This window comes from Oryzias latipes, chromosome 15 (genome assembly GCF_053564925.1).
Source record: "Oryzias latipes strain Hd-rR chromosome 15, Olatipes_Hd-rR_3.1".
Classification (NCBI taxonomy): Eukaryota; Metazoa; Chordata; class Actinopteri; order Beloniformes; family Adrianichthyidae; genus Oryzias; species Oryzias latipes.
The window spans coordinates 29025436-29045525 of record NC_136251.1 but is presented as its reverse complement, the minus strand read 5'-3'; the positions used below and the strand labels follow the sequence as shown (position 1 = coordinate 29045525).

General features: G+C 44.0%; 1 protein-coding gene across 19 annotated transcripts in view; it reads left to right on the top strand.

Moving 5' to 3' along the window:
- tacc2 (transforming, acidic coiled-coil containing protein 2) overlaps positions 1-20090 on the top strand; it is a 52215-nt gene that overhangs the window by 6170 nt on the left and 25955 nt on the right. For 13 of the 19 annotated variants that reach the window (XM_078931398.1, XM_078931394.1, XM_078931393.1 and 10 more), the window contains 5 exons: positions 4040-4269; positions 6084-6185; positions 7318-12384; positions 13442-13927; positions 19787-20029. In XM_078931398.1, the coding sequence (XP_078787524.1) occupies positions 4040-4269; positions 6084-6185; positions 7318-12384; positions 13442-13927; positions 19787-20029 (6128 nt within the window). Of the gene's footprint in view, positions 1-506; positions 572-4039; positions 4270-6083; positions 6186-7317; positions 12385-13441; positions 13928-19786; positions 20030-20090 lie in introns of all 19 variants that reach the window. The other 6 variants (XM_078931408.1, XM_078931407.1, XM_078931406.1 and 3 more) reach the window with 3 other exon arrangements.

Here is a 20090-nt window from a genome sequence, read left to right as displayed (position 1 = left end):
ACAAATCCAGTGCAGATCTAGAAATCACTGACGTCTTTAGTGCTGTTGTGCAGCTGTTGGTTTTAAACCTTTACGTGTCCTTTCTCAGGTTTCTGTGTAAAAGTGTTTGTTGTACATTAATTCAAACGTTTTGTTTCTGTTTCTACTTTAGTTGATCTGAAAGAAAAAAGTCAGAGATTTACAAGAAAAAAGCAGGAAAGGAAAAGAACGTGACTGTTCTCTCATGAAAACATGACTGTAATCAGACTATTTAACCAAAAGTACAGAAAACTAAAGAGCTGTCCTGACCACAGACATTTGCAGGAGTGTTTTTTTTTTAGTTTCAGTTTCTTCTTTACAGATCTGAAGCCAAATGTGTTGTTGATTATTTTGCAAAAGCAGGAGAGCAGGATCAGCCTACGAGAAAACAACTCAAAATGCCACAATGACATTTACAGCTTTTCCATGTGTAAATATTTACTTGAGCTAAGAACTTCATACAATCTGCCTTCTTAATCTGACTGTAGCGCCAGCGTTCAGCATATAATCCACCGTTAAGATCCAAGGATAACCGGAGAGTAAAAACTTAAAGGTAAAAATGATTCATTATTTCTTTTCATGTCCATGCAGGATTAATTATTAGCAGTAATTTGTTTTAAATCTCAACAGATCATTTGGGATTATTGCTAAAATCTTTCTTCGTATTGTTTTTATTTTGTATTCAATCAGATAAAAGAATATTGAAGCATTTGTGAGTCTGCCTTCATCTGAACGCCACATTTACAACACAAATAGAGATGTTTCCACCCCTATCAACCACCATGTGAAGGAAATTTTCTAGAATCGACTGTTGCTGCAACAAGATTCTGCTGCCAAATGTCAAACCGGACCAGATTGACAGGATAAAGAATCTACATTACAGATTAAACTAAAAAAAAATCTAAATCACTTACTTTGTTCCATAGAAAATGTAGGAGCATTCGGGTTTTGTAAATATGATTCACTATAAATGTAAAATAGTATTAACCCCCAAAGGTGAAGGGAAAAATGAAGAGAATGACTTATATTCCTTAAATAAACACTTTAAAATAAAGAAATATTAAATATTTTTTGCTGCTAAAAAGCGATTATGGTTCCTAAAGTTACAAATGTGTCTTTTTTTAGTCAGTTTTAAACTAAATTACCAGCAGAAAAGGTAAATGGGAAAGCTGAAAACACAAGGAAAAGACCAAAACAAAGAAAAAAAAGAGACAAATAAAAAGTAAAGTCTTGGAGGTTGCATGAACTTATTTCTAAACCTAGATATTTCCAAACTACACTACCTAGTTAACTCCTTTTGGCTTCTACAGAGGACGTAGTTTTTGGTGGATTTAAACAATTTCCCCCCTCTGGTAGTCAGGAAAATAGAATAAAAATGTAAGATTATTCTAACGCAGGTGCAAACTGAATTGTGGACATAATTAAGCTGAATAGAGGCGGAATTACATTTGCTTCATGTCCAAATTTATTTCTTTTTGACAAAATTCACATTGAATTTAATTCTGCATTCTGTTTGTAAATAAGAGCAATAATAATCATTTTTTCCATAAGGATGTTTATCTTATAGTTTTACATTTTTTAATTTTCCATTTAAGTCTTTGACTAATCATGCTACATTTTTGAGTAGATTTACAGTAAAGACCAAAAGTTTTGACACACCTTCTCATTTAAGGAGTTTTCTTTATTTTTATGACTATGAAAATTGTAGATTCACACTGAAGGCATCACAAAACTATGAATTAACACATGTGGAATTATATACATAACAAAAAAGTGTGAAACAACTGAAAATATGTCATATTCTTGGTTCTTCATAGTAGCCACCTTTTGCTTTGATTACTGCTTTGCACCCTCTTGAGATTCTCTTAAGAGGTTCTAGATGTAGTCACCTGAAATGTTTTTCACTTTACAGGTGTGCTCTGTCAGGTTGAATAAGTGTGATTTCTTGCCTTATACATGGTGTTGGGACCATCAGTTGTGTTGTGCAGAAGTCAGGTGGATACACAGCTGATAGTCCTACTGAATAGACTGTTAGAATTTGTATTATGGCAAGAAAAAAGCAGTTAAGTACAGAAAACCGAGCGGCCATCATTACTTTAAGAAACAAAGTCCCAAAAATTGGGAAAACTTTGAAAGTGTGCAGTCACAAAAACCATCAAGCGCTACAAAGAAACTGGCTCACATGCTGACCCCCCCCAGGAAAGGAAGACCAAGAGTCTCCTCTGCTGCAGAAGATAAGTTCATCCGAGTCAGCAGCCTCAGAAATGGCAGGTTGACAGCAGCTCAGATTAGAGAGCAGGTCAATGGCACACAGAGTTCTAGCAGCAGACTAGCATCTCTACAACAACTGTTCAAAGGAGACTGTGTGAATCAGGCCTTCATGCTAGAATATCTGCTAGGAAACCACTGCTAAAGAAAGGGAACAAGCAGAAGAGACTTGTTTGGGCTAAAGAACACAAGAAATGGAGATTAGACCAGTGGAAATCTGTGCTTTGTTCTGATGAGTCCAAATTGGAGATTTTTTGATGGTTCCAACCACCGTGTCTTTGTGCGACGCAGAAAGGTGAACAGATGGACTCTACATGCCTGGTTCCCACCGTGAAGCATGGAGGAGGAGGTGTGATGGTGTGGGGGTGCTTTGCTGGTGACACTGTTGAGGATTTATTCCAAATTGAAGGCATACTGAACCAGCATGGCTACCACAGCATCTTACAGCGGCATACTATTCCATCCGGTTTGCGTTTAGTTGGACCATCATTTATTTTTCAACAGGACAATGACCCCAAACACACCTCCTGGATGTGTAAAGGCTATTTGACCAAGAAGGAGAGTGATGGGGGGCTCCGCCAGATGACCTGGCCTCCACAGTCACCGGACCTGAACCCAATGGAGATGGTTTAGGGTGAGCTGGACCCCAGAATGAAGGCAAAAGGGCCAACAAGTGCTAAGCATTCTGGGAACTCCTTCAAGACTGTTGGAAGACCATTTCAGGTGACTTGAAGCTCATCAAGAGAATACCAAGAGTGTGCAAAGCAGTAATCAAAGCAAAAGGTGGCTACTATGAAGAACCTACAATATGACATATTTTAAGTTGTGTCACACTTTTTTGTTATGTATATAATTCCACATGTTTTAATTCATAGTTTTGATACCTTCAGTGTGAATCTACAATTTTCATAGTCTTGAAAATAAAGAAAACTCTTTGAACGAGAAGGTGTGTCCAAACTTGTGGTCTTTACTGCATATTTCTTTTGTTTGTCCTCTTTAGTATTAAGTTGTTTGATTGATTAAAATAAACCAAAATGAACTTTATAATCCCAATCTTAATCTGAGGGAAAATCTATGGTGGAAGTCTAGAAAAGTGATCCATTAAAAGCCTCTAAAGTACAAAAATAACCCGACACTATCTAAAAAACAGTTTGAACCAATTCTAAAAATCAAAATAAAAGCATAAATTTAATGTATTTTCCTTTTGATCCATTTCCAGTTTATTTGTATTTTACAGAATAAAAACCTTTTGATGAATAATAAAACAGGTTGAGAAGAAAGCTAAAGTTTAATTTGAAAAGGCAAAGAACATAAATGATTGACGGAAACTGCTGGTTTCCTGGAAAATGATTTAACTCCTGGCTCACGATCCAGTTCCACTGGTTTGACTTTAATGTTTTTTTGCTTTGCTGTAGGAGCCGACTTTCCCCTGAAGCAGCAGATGGTCTTTGATTATCATTTGTTTTACATGACTTATTGAGTTTTGCATCATTTGATGTTTCAAATCAGAGTGATTTTAAATCCATGCTGCAGGGTTTTCTGGTCTGGGAGGAAGTCCCTATGAGGGAGTGACTTCTTCTCTACAGTGCAAACAGCTGTTTATGTCATCTTTAGACAGACTGGTGGAACTTTGTGTTGCCTTTGAGTGTCATTATGTGGGTGTTGCTTTGTTCGCATGCGACAAGCTGCAGCTTGTTGGTGTGTGGCGCTGCAGATGCTGCATGATGCTGCATGATGCTTCTCCGTCCCACAGACTGAAGCTCAGAGTCTGAGCGGCAGAGACAACAAAGCCTGGCCGACCCGGACATCCAGCGGCCCGCCGTCTCCGCCGGTGCTCCCAGACGTCCCGGTCATCGCAGGAGTGGAGGAGGGCGGAGGTGCTGCTGAAGACCAGGAGGACCAGGAGGAGCTGGAGTTCCCTCACGATCTGCTCCCCAGTTTGGATTTCAGCAGCGAGTTCAACATCTGGGAGTCATCGCTGGGGTATGTGGAGGGAGTCGAACACTCACACCCAAACACGCCGGGGTTTCCGCCTCAGCTCACCCTAAATCTTAAAATTATTTTAACCCCCCCACACTCTTTCTAACAGATTTATGCCCCCACACATCATGTATGCAGTCACAATTATCCCATTTATACAATTTAACTCCTAGTGACATATTTGAGGCCAGATTCACATATTGAAGCAGTTAAAGTTTGAATTCACTCTTGTTAATCATAGTTATAATATCTGAATTACAGTGGACCCCAATCTCAGAGGAGATGCTCAAATCAGCTTATTCAAAATGCTAACAGAAATGCAAAAACTGCGTCAGATCTCTAATCGATGCAGTTAAAGTTCCAGTTTCATGCAAGACACCTGGATCATCTCAGGTGTTTCTGGCTTCCAAGTTAAGCACATGTGCGGCAAAAAGACCTGAACATTTGGACTCTTTCACATTTTTGAATGAAGTCAGATGATTTTAGGCTGTTTTGTTGATCGTTGATCAGTTCTGGAAAAGGCCAACAGTCTGAGACCAGAAACAGTGAATGTTGCTAAAGCAGACGAACTTTTTTACAAGTTTTGAACATCTGTGTTTTTACAGTCATTTTCATTTGAATTTAATTTCTTCCACACATTTAGGTTTGTTTTGGGGGGAACGGAGGTTTACTGCATGCCAAAGAAAAAAATGGCAAAAGGCAAACAAATTGATGCCATCTTTGTGCGCTTAAAGTTTTTTAATAAGTCGGAACATTTCACACAGGTTTTTAATTAATTTAACCACCTGACAAAGCAGTTCCTGATCAAATTTAAGCCGTATGCAGCTTAGAATGGCCTGCAGGCGCTAGCCCCCACCGCTTATTTTTGACCTGCCCTCACTGGCTGAGGGGCTGCTACACGCCCCACACGATGCCCCTGCTACCCTGGTCAGAGCTGCACGGAACAAATTCACAAAAAACACTTTTTTCAAAATGACGGCTTTTCCCTTTTGGTTTTATCTCCATAGCAACCACTTTAGTTTTCGGTCGCCTGGTGGTGACGAACAAGTTTATGTAATTTTCAGAAGAATTTGCAAAGGTAAATTTTAGAATGTCCTTAGCAACGGAGGTTTTCTTATAACCACGTCCACATTCCTTATATGTATTTATCATATGTTATATTGTTTTGTTTCGATTGAGCCAGATATTCATAATACTCCGGTAAAAAATGTGTGAGCAACAGGGAAACGGCACTTCTGTGAGCTCGATATGCCAATGGCGTTCAAAATCTACAAACTTCTAATTCTGACATTTTTTCCTAAGTAGTTTCCCAAAAATGCTCAAGGAGTTAGGAGGTGATCAATTGAAATACCTAGATTAGGTCAAAGGTCAAGGAAACATTGATTTTTGGTTGTAGACGTGAACTGGCTGCATGCGTGTGAATTTTTTGTGCAGATCGCTCGAACAAAAGTTCGTCAGTTTTCACACTTTGCCACAGAATGGCCGCCAACAATTCTGTGGCCATCCCATAATAATTAAAACACTCCTGTTGGATATCCCTGACATTTGAGTTTTGGTTTCGTTAGTGGATTTTCAGAAAGAAAAAAAAGAATTTCAAATACAATCTAGTCCTTCAGTCCAGGACGCCTGTGGGCCAACCACTAACTGAATGATCTTACTTCCTGTTGATTCAATTATAGTTGAATTTGCCATGGAGCAGTGTTTCACTGCTCAAAGATCATTGGCTTGATTAATCAGTCGTCCGTGCTGCATTCAAGGTCATGATTCCACGCAGATCCACGTCTGATGTTGTGTAAATCTGTGTGGTTCTGTATCAGCACGAGTTCGGGCCAGAAGAACCATGAGCAGGTGAACCCCCTGCTGTTGAACCTCCAGCATCACACGGAAGTCCCTCAATCACTGGTGCTCATAGACCCAAGGTACCGAGGGGCTTTGCAGGAAGTGTGCTCAGCGTTGGGGGGGGGGGGGGTCATTAGGGCGTGTTTGACTCAGCTTGGAGCATGATGGGTAACAAAACTGTGGTTCTGCTTTTGCTTTTATTGAATGTGTTCTGACAGAGTGACACGCAGATGTTGTGAAAGCATCACTGCTGGGTTTGAGTGAGATGGAAAGTCAACACAGAGAATTGTAGAGAAAGAGGATCTGCTTTGCTAAACTCCACGCAGAGGCAGGTATCGGCTTGTTCCAGACCCAACCTGCCGGTTTGGTTTACGAGCTGCTCAGACCTTCAGAGCAGAGCGCTGTGCTTTTTGCATGCAGAGTTTGTAACATAGGGGTTTTTATGAAGCCATAATATAAACTTTGATAACTTACATCTGTAAATATCAGCATCCAAACCTCTGGCAAATGAATTTCTAATGCTTGTGTTTGTGGAGTTCTGCTGTGAAAGTGTGGGGCCTGAAATTCATGCAAACGACTGAACTGTAGAGGAACCGGAGGCGGTTTGTGCCTCACACTTTACCTTCAAAAGTTTTACCTAATTGTGAAAAGATTTACTTGTTAAATATTTAAGTGGAGGCCTGGATTTAAGAGCTCTTGGCAATGGGAGAGGCGATGGGGGGCAGGATAGCTTCACGCCAACAGTCCCGCCCACAACTAAGAGGTGAATTTCTAACGAACTCCCTGTTCTCTGCAGAAACTATTTACTAAAAAACAATAGTTTTTGTTTTTAATTTCAATTAAAAACGTCATATTACTAATGAAAAGACTACTGGGAACACTTTGAAAATAGATCAAGAGATGATCGGAGTGGGTCTTATCTAATATTTCTGATCTACTAAATAAATGCTCTTTAATTTTGCCACATTTCTCAGTCAAATGTAAAATCCCGTCTCTGGCTCAGCAATAAGAAACCCGTGTTCGCTCTCACATGCATGCGTACTGACACCCATGTGCTTGAAAACAGCAGATAACAGTTCTTGCTCATAAAAAGCAGCTCCCAGAACAGGAATTCTGGGTGCTGCCATGTGCTGGGGGGGGGGGGTTCTGCATGGTGGCATCGTGGAATGAACAGCTGATCGTCCTAACTGTGGCCCCCTGCCCTCGCAACAGGCCTCGCGGCTGTGAGCCGGATCCCACGGACATCCAGCCTTCACCTCACGGTGCCGCTGCACCTCGATTGGGTCTCCGGGACTCACCCCAGTCTGCCTTCTTAGACCAAGAACTCCAAGAGGCCTTCCAGGAATGTGAAGAGCAGATGGTTTCACTGGGCATGCCCACCTCCGCAGACCCTCAGAGGGTTTGTGACGTACACGAGACGGTTAGCAAGTCCAGTGAGTCATGGTTGGCTCCTCCAATTGCAGTTCAGCCGGGATGTAGCAACGGTGACCATGGAAACAGGAGTACACATGGAAAGATTGAGGCAGCAAACAGTCGGGGAGACACAGCCGTGTTTAGTTTTAGGGATTACATTCTGGGCACTGAAAACAATGCTGGAAAAGCTGAGATGAAGAGCGAAGAAACAGCAGCCGAGGAACTGGACAAAGGTTCAAAGCCAAATGGGGAAGGAGGGAAAAATGAACAGAGGGGAACGCCCACGTGTGTGCAATCACAGCTAAATACAGAGTCTTTGAGGGAACATGGCAGCAAACAGAGAGATGATCCAACAGACGTTGGGCTCAGCTCCACGGAGGAAGGGAAAAACACAGCAAAGAGCGACTCCTGGGTCAAAGAAAGAAGCAAAAGTGAGGCAACAGAGACGGAAAACATCAAGGAAGAAAATCAAAACGATGCCTGCAGTTGGAGATCAGATCTGAGAGACACAAACGCAGATAGTAAAGGGATAGAGGTGGAATCACAAACAAAAGAAAGCAGCAGCTCAGCACACAAGAGGGAGGCCGGACAGAACAAAGACACAAAGAAAAAGAAGCACAAGAAAAAAAAGAAAACTGAGAATGAACAGAGAGCAAAAACCTCTGAGCAGGAAATGCAGGAAACTGCATCTCTGGTAAAGGCTGGACCTCTTGTAGATTCAGGGAGTTATTTCTTAAACGCAGAAAGTCTGGGTGAAGAACCAAGCAGCGGACTTGCTTTCAAACAACAGCTGGGAAAACTCTCTGGCCGCCCACAAGCATCCACTCAGGATCATCTTACCTCCCCCGTCTGCTCACCTGCTCCCACACTGATGACCCATCCGTCAGATCACCACAACCCAGCGGATCCTCAGAGGATCACCGGCTACCGTGAAAGCTTGCAGCCTGTAGCAGGGGGAGAGAGAACACCCACGACACATGTCCAAACTATCAAATCACAAGAGAGTCACGTTACCAAAGCAGCAAAAATACTCAAGCGGGGGAGTCAGGGGAGCAGAAGTTATGTGGGAGAAAGCTGCGTGGAGAGTGCCCTTGAAAAGGCTTCAATGGTGGTTACTGCGTTGCCAGTGGCAACACCCACAAAGCCAGAAGTAATAGAACGCACAGAAGAGGGAGAATGGAGCGGCCAGGATGTTTTAGAAATCCCTGGAACAGTTTCGGGGAGCGAACAAGAAGAGAAAGCACCGGGAGGTGTGGAAGAGAGGAGCCTCCGCTCTGCAGATGAGGAGGAGAGTGGTGAAACCCTGGACGCCCCCCCCCAGCTCTCGTTAATCTGCTCACGAGGAAAAAGCACAGTTGCACTCTCAGCTGAGAAGGGACAGACTGCATGTGAGGAGAGCTGCAGCAGCAGACGGACCGGCGGGGAGAGCGTCCGCACTTCACACGCAGAGATCTCACCGGCTAACGCAGAAAAGGAGCCGCGGCGAGGAGAGGCCTCCCTGGGTGCTGCTCCCTCTGGGCTCTTTACCTGTCCTGATTGTCAGAATCACAGTGCTGCAGGATTGGGAGGAGGAGGAGGAGAGGAGGAGGACGTTTCTGGGGAGCACAGGCCATGCAATCAGACAGAAGCCTCTGTGTCATCAGGCGACACAGACCCACCCGCCGACTTTGCCGAGTCACGGCTGGATTCACAGCCCATCCCTGCTGTCACTGACCACATCTTTCATCTTAACCAGGAACAGTGTGGCGTGGCGACTCCACCCCCTCCTGCTCTCAACCAACAGAGCTCCAGCGATGCAAGAGGAGGGATACGGGCTCGTCTCCCACCGACTGAGCTGTCAGAGGAGCCGCCGCCTCCGGGACACGCTGGTGACCAGTCGTCCATCACGGAGACAAACTGCTACCAGGTCTTTCAGCCTTCCGACTCCCCCCCGCCTTTAACTACGTCCCAGCAACACGTCGGCAGCAACCAGCAGCAAAGCAGTGCAGACAAAGCCAAAGGTGCAGCAGAATTTGAAGACGTTACCATGTCTGCAGTGTGTCTTCTTCCACGTGGGAGCAGAGAAGGTAACCTCAGAGTTCACTTTGAGGACAATCCAAAAGGTGGTTCCTCTTTGGATTTTGAAACCGTGCTGGTTTCTGTTCTGGATTGTGCCTCTTTGCCTCCGCTGACTGTTCATGAGAGTTTGCACTATCCTGTCACTGAAACCAGCTACATCTACCCAGACTACCTCCGCCTGAAGAAACCAGACATCTCCAAAATTCTGTCTGAGAATGAAGCTGCGAGATGCAGCTCTGCTGGTCATCAGGAGACAGAGAGGGATGGATGCTTTGATGCAGGACCTGATGGGACTGATGAGACGGAGAGAAACATGGATCTGTCAGGTTATAGCAGCCTCGAGACGAGCTCTGTGGACGTACAGTCAGTGACTCAAACAAGTTCAGAGCAGCTTTTATGTGAGGAAAATCTGGAAGAGGTTTCCATCAAAACTGCACATTTGGATGCTGAGCCTGAAGTCTTGGTTGGTGCTGACATACTTCTGGATTTCATTCCTGAAGAGGAAGAAGGCAGCCTGGATCTTCCATCCGTGCCCCCGGAGGATGATGTTAACATCACACCTGTTTCTACTGAGCATCTGGATGCAATTCCCGATCTTAGTTCAAAATCAGCTCCAGATCAGCCTCCTAGCCAATCAGAAAAGCCTCCCAGTGATGGGGTCGGTGTGGACGATGTGAGGCTTTCTGAACAGCCAACGTCCACAACTGACCCTTCGGATTCAACAAAAGAGGAGACAAAGACGCCATCTTTGTTGAGTCACTCTGAGTTTATTACTGACTGGGACGTTGCCCTCCCTGGGCATGCAGATAGCTGCAGTGCAGATGGAGTCTGCACCAGTGTCTTCAGAGAGCTGGAGAGCCATGAGAACCGTGAAATGACGCAGACGTCTTCAGAGCAGGATCTGGAAGATTGCAATGTCAGCGTTGATGAAGAGATTTGTCTAGAACCGGAGAGCAGAAACAAAACTTTGCGGTCTGTTGATAAACTTGAGGATTTTGTTACCAATAATGGAAATATTTATTCTTCACAAGAGGAAAATGTTCCTCTCACAGCTTGGTCTGGTGGTTCAGCTGGACTGCTGTCAAAGGATGAAAACAAAAAAGGGCTTTTTCCTGACTCTACTGGTGAACAACCTAACAAATCCACAGGGAACCACCTGGAAAAAGTCACCCATTCTATCAGTTGTCACCTGCCTGTTAAAGATCAAACCTCCAATGAGGTCAAAGATGACACCATGGAGGAGAAAAACAAAATGACGTCAATTAAAGAAGATGGTGTGAGTGATCGGCAGGAAGCAAAAGACAAAAGCAAAAACACTGAATCATCAGCATTGCAGCACGCTCCAGATAATAAGGTTGTTGTGGAAGCTGGAGCTTTGCCAATCAATAAAGTGGATTCTCCATTAATAAATAGATCTATAGAAGGAGAAAGCAGAAAGGCAGAGGAAACCATCCCATCTCCCAGCATAACAGGACCATCTGAGAGGATGCTACCAACCGAGTTAGAGCCCAGCAGCGGATTTGAACGGGTTTTTAACCGACCTCTGACACCAGTGATGGACCGCAGCTTTGACAAAGGGCTAGATCTTGTCCAGTCACCGTCCTTGCAAGATTTGAAGAGTTCATCTCAGCCACAGGAGAAGCGTCAGCGACGTCGTTCCTGTGAGAAAGCATCAGGTGACCTCGAAGGAAAACCAGTCAGACACAACACAGTTCTGAAGGGGAAGGATGACGCAAAATCTGTGGAGTTTTTGTGTCAGTCGGACAACATGGATGAGTCGTCGGCTGATGACAGCAGTGACAAAGTAACGATGAATGTAAAGAAGGGCAGCAGAGCACAGGATTCATCAGATATGGAGGATTTTGAGGTGCCTTCTCATCCTCCAATGGATATAAAAGACAGAAGAAGTGCTATTGAGGAAAAAAAGGGGAAAGTCAAAGAAAACTCATTAGTTGAGGCAGAAGGTCACGTGATAAATGAAGAAAGAGGCCCTGGGTTTGTGGTAAGTGATGCACAAACCCATATTATGTCCGACACAGAGACTATGAGGCATTGGGGTGCTACAGATCAGCAAACTGCAAATCTAAACATCTCCATAGAACCTGAAATCTCAAAGAATCTTACAGTTTCTGTTGAGTTTGCTTCCCAGCAGCTTGAACTTTCCCTCACACAATCAGAGGTCATCTCAGACGACCGTAGGGAGCTAGAAAACCATCCTGAAGAAACGAATAGCTCTCTGCGGGATTCGACTGAGGAGCCTGAAACTGCCAGTTTCTCCACAGCTGTGACGTTTGGTAGCAGTGAAATCAAAGATGCAACATGCAATCTTCCAGAACTGCAAAGCCGCAAAGAAATACCAGCCTCCAAAATCTGGCAAACAAGCCAAACGATTGCAAAAGACACAGATGTGGAGGAGATCCCAGAAGATGAGCCAGCCTCTATGGAAGTTAGTCAGCGTGGAATTGGCCAGGTGTCCTCGAGCTGCCCCAAAAATGTCAGTGGGGTGTCAGATGGTGCTTTCATGGCTTCATCCGTTGATTCATCAAACACCCTGGTGCCTCTCAAAGAGAAACAACCGTTGTCAAAGTCGCAGGATGATGTCATGGTCACCTCTGATGAATGCAGTCCACGAGAAGCTGCTCCGGCCTGCAGCTCTCAAGTTAAGCAAGATTCTGTGAAGGCAGAAGGTGTTGACATATCAGAGAGTCCCGCTTTGGAGAAGGAAGCACAGAAGAACTGGATAAAAGAGCTGAAAGAAGCTGCAATGCTCTGCCACATGGAGCAGGAGAACATTGGAGAGGAGTTGAGGTAAACACAACAGCTAAACATCTGATGCCTTAGTCACGTGCACGCATACAGGGGGTTGATCCATATGGGTTCTGCTGTTTTTGGGTTGTCTGAGTCCATAGAGGGTCATAGAGAAGAGCGGCCGAGACTCAAAGGGAACGCAGTTCCATTTAGGTTTGTTCACGTCAAGGGACGTCATGAAAATGGAACGTACCATTGTGGTGGGTGTATGTGGTTAATGTACTGCAAAAGTCACTGCAGGTACACGTGATGGTGTCGTACCGTGTCCTTACGCCACACTCTAGTTGCTAGTAAGGTGATCGCACTGCTGACCGCGTGCGAATGCTGCACACATGGGGTGTGCGCTTGATGCGCAAGTGCCCGTAGGATGTCCACACTAGCTATACTCTGTCTAATTTCCTCATTTCTATCAGTCAGGCTGCACGCATAGAGCGCACACTTATCACGTGAACAGCAGTAACAGGCGCCTTGTGCAGTCCGCAGGATGTGGGGGATCTGTACGACACGCCTGCGCCTCGCCTACTTCATCCTTATGTAACACGTAACATGCTTGTAGAAAAATAACCTGTATGAACATTTTCGCCCTATGGGTCCATCGGTCTATGACCTTAAAGTTTCGTAGTGCCCCTCACGAATGGGGCTGTTTTTCGCCCACAGAAAGCCTGTATTCACCCGGCATTAAGGGCTGCAGATTTGTGCCAGATTGTGACCACCGTTTTTAGCTAGCTTCCACTTTAGTTCAGGCCTGAATTTGAAAGAAAGGTCGAACACAGAGCTCTGCTTTGACCCGAGCCCGGTCACATGACTGCGTTCTCCGATGGAAGCAATGCAGCTCATTCTATCCTAAGAGTGACTTCAGCTGTGACATCGGCCCTGGTCTCCAGAGCAAGAATGAGCCTCTTCTCACACAAAACACCTCCTTCAACACACACACAAGTCCTGTTCCTCTGTTCCTGCAGAGACTCACGGGTTTCACATTTATCTGTCATTCCTTGTGCTTGTTGTTTATAAACCGATTTATCCTAATCTTCTCTGTTTGGATTGCTTTCTTTTTTAGGCCTCTTCCATCTCTGGACTCTCCTCAGCTAAGCTTTTTAACTACCCCGGAGGAAAAGGCCGGTCTGCTGAGGGAAGAGGAGATCCCGCCACCGCATCAGGCAGCAGAAAAGACTCCACAACACTCGGAATCTCTGAATCTGTTCAAGAGGCCAGTAGATCTCCCACAGCAAACTGCAGATCTTTCCAGATCAGCACAGAAGCCAGAGCTCTTGGAGGAAAAAACAGAACAAGGCAAGCCGTCAGAACCAACAAAAAGGGAAGATCCTCCAGAGGAGCTTCCAGGATCTGAATGGGAACTGTCAGAAGCAGCAGACGATCAGTCCGTAAATCCAACTAAAACAACAGTTAAGGAAGAAGTACAGCGTGAAAAGACATCAAAGCTTGAAGAGCAAGACAAAACCCTGCCAGAAGAACCAGAGCACCAACCAGTGGATGTCCTTGTTAAAGCCCCAGTTGAGGAAACACCAGCGCTACAACACGAGGGGTAAGTTACCGTGGAAAAGAAAGACGATGATTTATGAAGTTTCTTTCAGATCTTTTTTGTGATCCCTTTAGACTTCCAGTCATTTTCACAACTACGTATCTGAAGTTGGGATTTTAAAGACTACTTTATTTGCTGTAATCTTTTCTTTAAAAACCTCCTCGGTGTTAAAGATCCAGTCCTATAATAAAAATCCTGTTTTTGGTGCTTTTACACCGGTAATATTAGGTTTGAGGCTGTAAGCTAGCAGGAGAGTGAAAGAAGAGAGCTCTCAGCAACTGGGAGAGGAAGTGGAGGCGGGGTTGCTCCGCACCAACCATTGACTGTATAGGATAACTGGACTGAGGCACTGTGACGTGACCTGTAGAAAAGACCTTACTTTTGCGTCCATCAAAATGAAGCCAATTCAGTCGCCATTTTACCGCCATACGGATGTTGCCATGTTGGAGCCAGATGACAGTGATTGTTCTGAGTTGGTCTGAGTTGACGTTTCTACGGCAACTATACTGTCGCTAATCAGGAGTACGTTTGTTCAAAGGCCACACCCCATCACTGAAAGCGGAGTCGGGAGAATCTGTCAATCAAACATCAAGGTTGCCTTTATGTATGCCTTTATTGAGACATCTGTTTGTTTATAACTTGATTAACTTGCAGTAAAGAAAAAATATCGTGAGAAAAATGTATGATTATCAAGAACATGTTAAAAAAAATGTATCAGAACAAGAATAGTTATTCTGACATACAGAACGACTAATTTCTATAGAAGTCAATGAGATTCAGGCTCCTTGGAGCCAGCAAGTACTTCCTGTTTGGAATGCCTGGGGCGAGGAGTCGCTGAGTCCAGTTCTCTTTTACAGTCAGCAGCTCCAACTGATGAGTTATACGACAATCTTGCCATAAACTCAAAGGTAAAATTTGACTCAGGGGGTTTAGCAGGTCCCCTGATAGAAGGGTCGGCTCTGTAATCCTCGCTACCCCCCCAAGTCAGCTGATGTTGTGTCCTTGGGCAGCCTGCAAACTAAGGATCTGGAAAAGCGCAGATAAATCCAATCCATTATTATTATTTTTATTTACTAATGAACTCCTGCTGCTCTGCAGAAATTATGTCCTAGAAGACAACACAGGTTTTTTTTTATTTTGGATGAAAATGACATAACTAAAAGAGCACTGGGAGCGTTTGAAAATAGATCAAGAGATGATCTGAGTGGGTCTTTAAAGACTAGTTTCAGAGCTCAGTCGTGATCTGCGTTAAAGAAAACATGTCCTACGAGTCCCTAATCAATAAGAAGCCATTGTTCCTTATGGTAACCATCTCTGTTCTCCCAGAACCTCATGTCACATGTTTAGACGGATTTGTGGGTTTTCAGACACTTGCAGGGTGTCGTGTGGGCTTGTGTCCGTCTGCTTTCGGCTCCAGTTTTTACATAGTATGTTCTTTTTTTCTTCAGCTCTCTTGTCCCCTTCTATCTCTTTGCAGTCTATATAGCCACATCAACAGCTCCAGCCTGATTGATGTCATGTGTATGTTACTCTTTTAGCGAATATATACATTTGCAGCTGGATGTTTAAACATTTTAAGTGGCAGTGACTGTCTTTGACTTCAGGGGACGGGAACCAGAGGCTCCAGATCCACACTGTGGCTCCCACTGTGGCTCTTTGACTTTAAAGAAAATGCCAATGATTTGATTAAATAGTAGTTGGGTTGATTTATGTTTAAATCTTTAACGTGTCCGATAATGGAGCAAAACGATGGTGAAAGTTTACACTTCCTGTCAGAATGAGCTTAAATTTCTACCTTCTGCTGCCGTGCAACAGTGTCTGGTTTCTTTTAAGAGACAAAACATGATAAAAACAAACTATAGATACATTAACATTGTTTGGTTTATATTTAATAGTAATGGAAGAAAAGGGCTGAAGGGGCACCAAAGTCAAAATGGAAACAAAAAAAACTTTTTTTGCATTGTTACCCCTTGTGTTGTTTTGCGGGTGAAAAGGTGACCCACTACCATGTTTAGTTGTAGAAAAATACCTCAACCCGCCCCTTCATAACTTGAAATGTTTCCTAAAGGCTCCATCGTTACAAAAAGGGATTCTTTGTTTTTGTTTACCATCTGGGCGGTTCACCACTGGGGCACATAGATTGTCCAATGGGTCATTTTTAACTCGTGGATCATAAAAGCATTTGAACGCTAGAAAAAGTGCAAAGAATACACACCTTCACAAACACACACACCTACACATGTGATAAATACATCTGAACACACACCTTAAGGTGTGTTTTTTCCTGGTTGTCAATAGCTGGACTATGAAAATCCATTAAAACTAGAGGGAATGAAATGTAAGAGGAAGAATTTAAGATGTAACATTCATAGTAATATTTTTGATTTATAATAGAAAAATCGGATGGTCAGGTGGTTTCTGGTGATTAGAAAATAGAGGAATGTTCCAGATGTTGATGAAAACAGAATTGGAACTAGAACTTTGAATCAAAGGCTCAAAAAACGTGTATTTTCCTGAACATTAAAGCGGGTCTCTCGCTGGGTTCTGGTCAGTAAGAAACGGGACCAAACGGCTGTGGTTGGTCCATGGGCCTCAGCCCCCTGGTCTAAGTCCTTCCCACCCGGTTATCCCTCCGTTCCTGTTGCTGCATGCCGCAGCAGCACTTGCTGCATGTCTGTCACTCTCTCCAGCTTCAATCAGACAAAACTGGGGAAACCCGGCGTGGCCGCTCCCTGCTATGTTTCATGGGGGGGTAAAGTTACACAGACAGAGACAGAAATGTGACGACGTGCGTCTGTCTGACTGAGCATATGTTGTGTTTTCCCCCCGCCCCCAAAGGCTGTCCTAGCTGTCAGTCCCGCTCAGTCTGTGCGGCTTTGTGAACTCAAGCCTGCAGTGGGAGGAATTTGGGCTGGAACACGGTCCCGCTGAAGTCATCTGCTCCGAGCAGGCAGACTGGAACGAAAGCCAGGGTTCACAGAGACGCTAGTTGAGCACGTGCTGCCTGTGGCGCGCGTGACGGGAGGCAGCTCAGCTCAGCTCAGCGGCTCCTCGGTAGTAATGGAACAGAAGGAAGTTTCCTCTGAAGTCGTGTGACGGGTCGGCTCACGGTTGGCATCTGGGTGAGTTCACAGAAAGCTGCTTGTTGTTCCGGTGACCGACTGTAGGCGCTTAAGTCCGTTCAGGCGGCAGATGGTCCCGCAGGTAATAAATACACGGGTGACCTGTTCAGATGCACGGAGGGGAGGAGGGACAAAGGGAAACAAAAACACACGCACCTCTACAGGTGAGAACTTGTTCCGCCTTCTTCTTCCTTATGAAGAAAAAAAACCCTCTTGGAAAAGTTCCAGAAACCCCCCAGGGTTAATAAAGTAAACTAAACTATTAAATTTCCTCTGAAAGTGTTTCAGTCTGAAGGGAAATATAGAGTTTTACTTCTAAATTTGTTAGAGGTGAGACATAACGTTGGAGATGGGGTTTTAATGCACGTAGGACTGTAGAGGCGTTGCCATGGTGATTGTGGCTTAATTTGCCTTTAGCAGCTCATGGGGATACATATTTGTATTTACATGTTTTTTTTCTTGTTTGTCAATAGCTGGACTATAAAAATCCATTAAAACCAGAGGGAATGAAATGAAAAAGGAAGAATGTAATATGTAACATTCATTGTAACATTTTAAAATCAAACTTTTGATTTATGATAAAAAATCGGCTGGTCAGGTAGTTTCTGAGGATTTAAAAATAGAGGTGTGTTCCATCAACTTCTTACTGGACACAATGGGAGGTAATGAACTACAATTTTCCTTGTATTGCGATCTTGAGTTTCCAGAAAGCCGTCCAATTAAAAAAAAGTATTATTATTATAATTACAATCTAAACTTCCAGATGTTCATGAAAACAGAATTGGAACAGGCGCTTAATTCACAGCCGTCCTGCAAGGACCGGCTGTTTTTTGCAGTCTTTTATTTTTTTACTGCGCATTGAAGCAAATCTTTCGCCCCCGCCACATACTCAAAAAATGTGCACAAACCTAGTACCTGGTAAAAATCTATTTGGGGCAGAGTGAACACCCGCCCCACCAAATAAAATGATGACATCACAGCGGGAGAAATGGTTAACAAAAAGAAAAAAAAAGAATGGGACCTTAATATCTCACAGAGACACAAAACTTCAAAATCCACCAACAAAACCATGTCGGCGATATCTAAAAGCAATTTTACAATTATTATGGGATGGCCACGGGAACTACAACTTGACGGCAATTTTGTGGCAAAGTGTGAATTCCGGCAGTTTTCACATTTTCGCACAATACGGGAAAAGGAAACTTTTGTTGGAGTTATCTATACTAAATTTCATGCGAGCACGACCGAAGTTTCGTAAATTTTTTAAGACGAGGCCGCCATCTTGAATTTTCCACAAAAAAAAAACAACAAAACACCTGGAGGACAAATTTAAACTCCTCCAATACACGCGGCCAGTGCTAAACTTTTATTTTTTTATGGCCTCACTTATTTTGAATGCTGGAGATACGTGGCTTATTCTAAATTATTTGCTGTGCCACTTGGTAACCATACCCGTTCTTACAGTTACCCCTTTAAAATAACAGCAAAATTTAGCCACAGACGTACTTAAAACATGTGTGGTCAATGGTCAACATTAATTTGCATCAGCGTTGGTGCTTGGAGGCGTTTTAAATTATGCGAATAACATCCGCCATTACAGCTAGTAGATTTTGACCTGCGTTGGTGTGACGAGCCTGCAAAAGTGGCGTCCCCCTGTTGCATTTTGACCCAGAATATTGTGAAAATTTAATACATGAATCGTTGGCTCAAGCCAAACGAAAACATAGGTCAAACAATATGAACATAATAGGAATGTGGGCGTGGTTAACCAAAATCCTCGGTTGCCAAGGAAATCTAAAAATACGTTTTTGCGGTTTCCTCTAAAAAAATAACAAAATTGTTCGTCAACCCCAGGCGACCAAAAAATAAAATGGTTGCTATGGAGATAAAATCAACAGAAAAGCTGCCATTTTGACATCACCAGCTGTTGACCCGACACATAAAAACTTAACACGATCAGGGAAAAGTTCACTTCCCACTAGCGTGCTGTTCTTCGGCTTTTGTCCAGCGCTGATTCTGGTGACAGTTCACTCAAACTATGTTGTAATCGGGTCAGATATTATTGCTTTATGTGTCGTCAAAGTTCAGCTTTGATGAGTCTTATAAACTGCAACCTAATAAAAATCTTGTAAATCTTGTTTTTTGTGTGGAAAAGCCGAGGAACGGGTGGTGGTAATTATCTTTTTAACTGCCTTTTTTTGATAAAGGAGCCTTAAATAACCTGGACGAGACGCTTTAAGGTGTGTTCAGCCCACGGCTGACTTTGTGTGTTAACTGCGTCTGCTATATTTGCTTCATAAAAGAAACTATGAAGATCCAATTAGCTGAAGAGGCTACTGTGGTATTTTTAGAGACACTCCCCGGCAGTTGCATGGGCGTCCACTGCGCTGCCTGTCAGATTAGAGAGCCTACCACTGCTGATAGGACCAGCATGGATCAGGAGCAAATCCACTCCACCAGGTGTTCAGTGATGACAGAGCCGGCCTGCTTCTCTGCAGATGACTTGGGTTCCTGCTCTGTGATCGTTATGGGATGCCAGCGTTTTACTTTTCAAGTCCCTGCTGGTTTTAGAGACTGACACACAAGCAGGAAGCTGTGTGTTTTTTTTTGTTTTTTTTGGATTCAGGTAAGCTGGATCTGGAAGTTGTTTGAAGTGGAACATGCCAGGAAATTGTGTTGGGATCCATTAAGCTTCTTGTTTTGGTCCGTGTGTTGATGTTTTGCGGTCCCTCCTCTGCAGATCCCCCCTTGCTGAGCCGGCAGGAGGAGGTCACTCTGCCTCTGCTCCTCCTGGACCTCCTACTCAACAGCCCCGCCTGTCTGCCTTCCCCACCCACCTCCAAGACGCCACACAGCCCTTTGCTCCTCTTCCTCGTAAAGCAACCCCACCCTCCTGCCTGTCTCCTCCAAGTTCTGCAACCACTCCTCCACCTTTAGCGCACCATCCTGAAGACCCTTCTGCTCCCTGCAACGCCCTTCAAAGGTAGAAAAGATTTATTTTTTTCCCCCTCGTTTCTCCTCCTTTTTTGGTTCCTCCTTGCTCC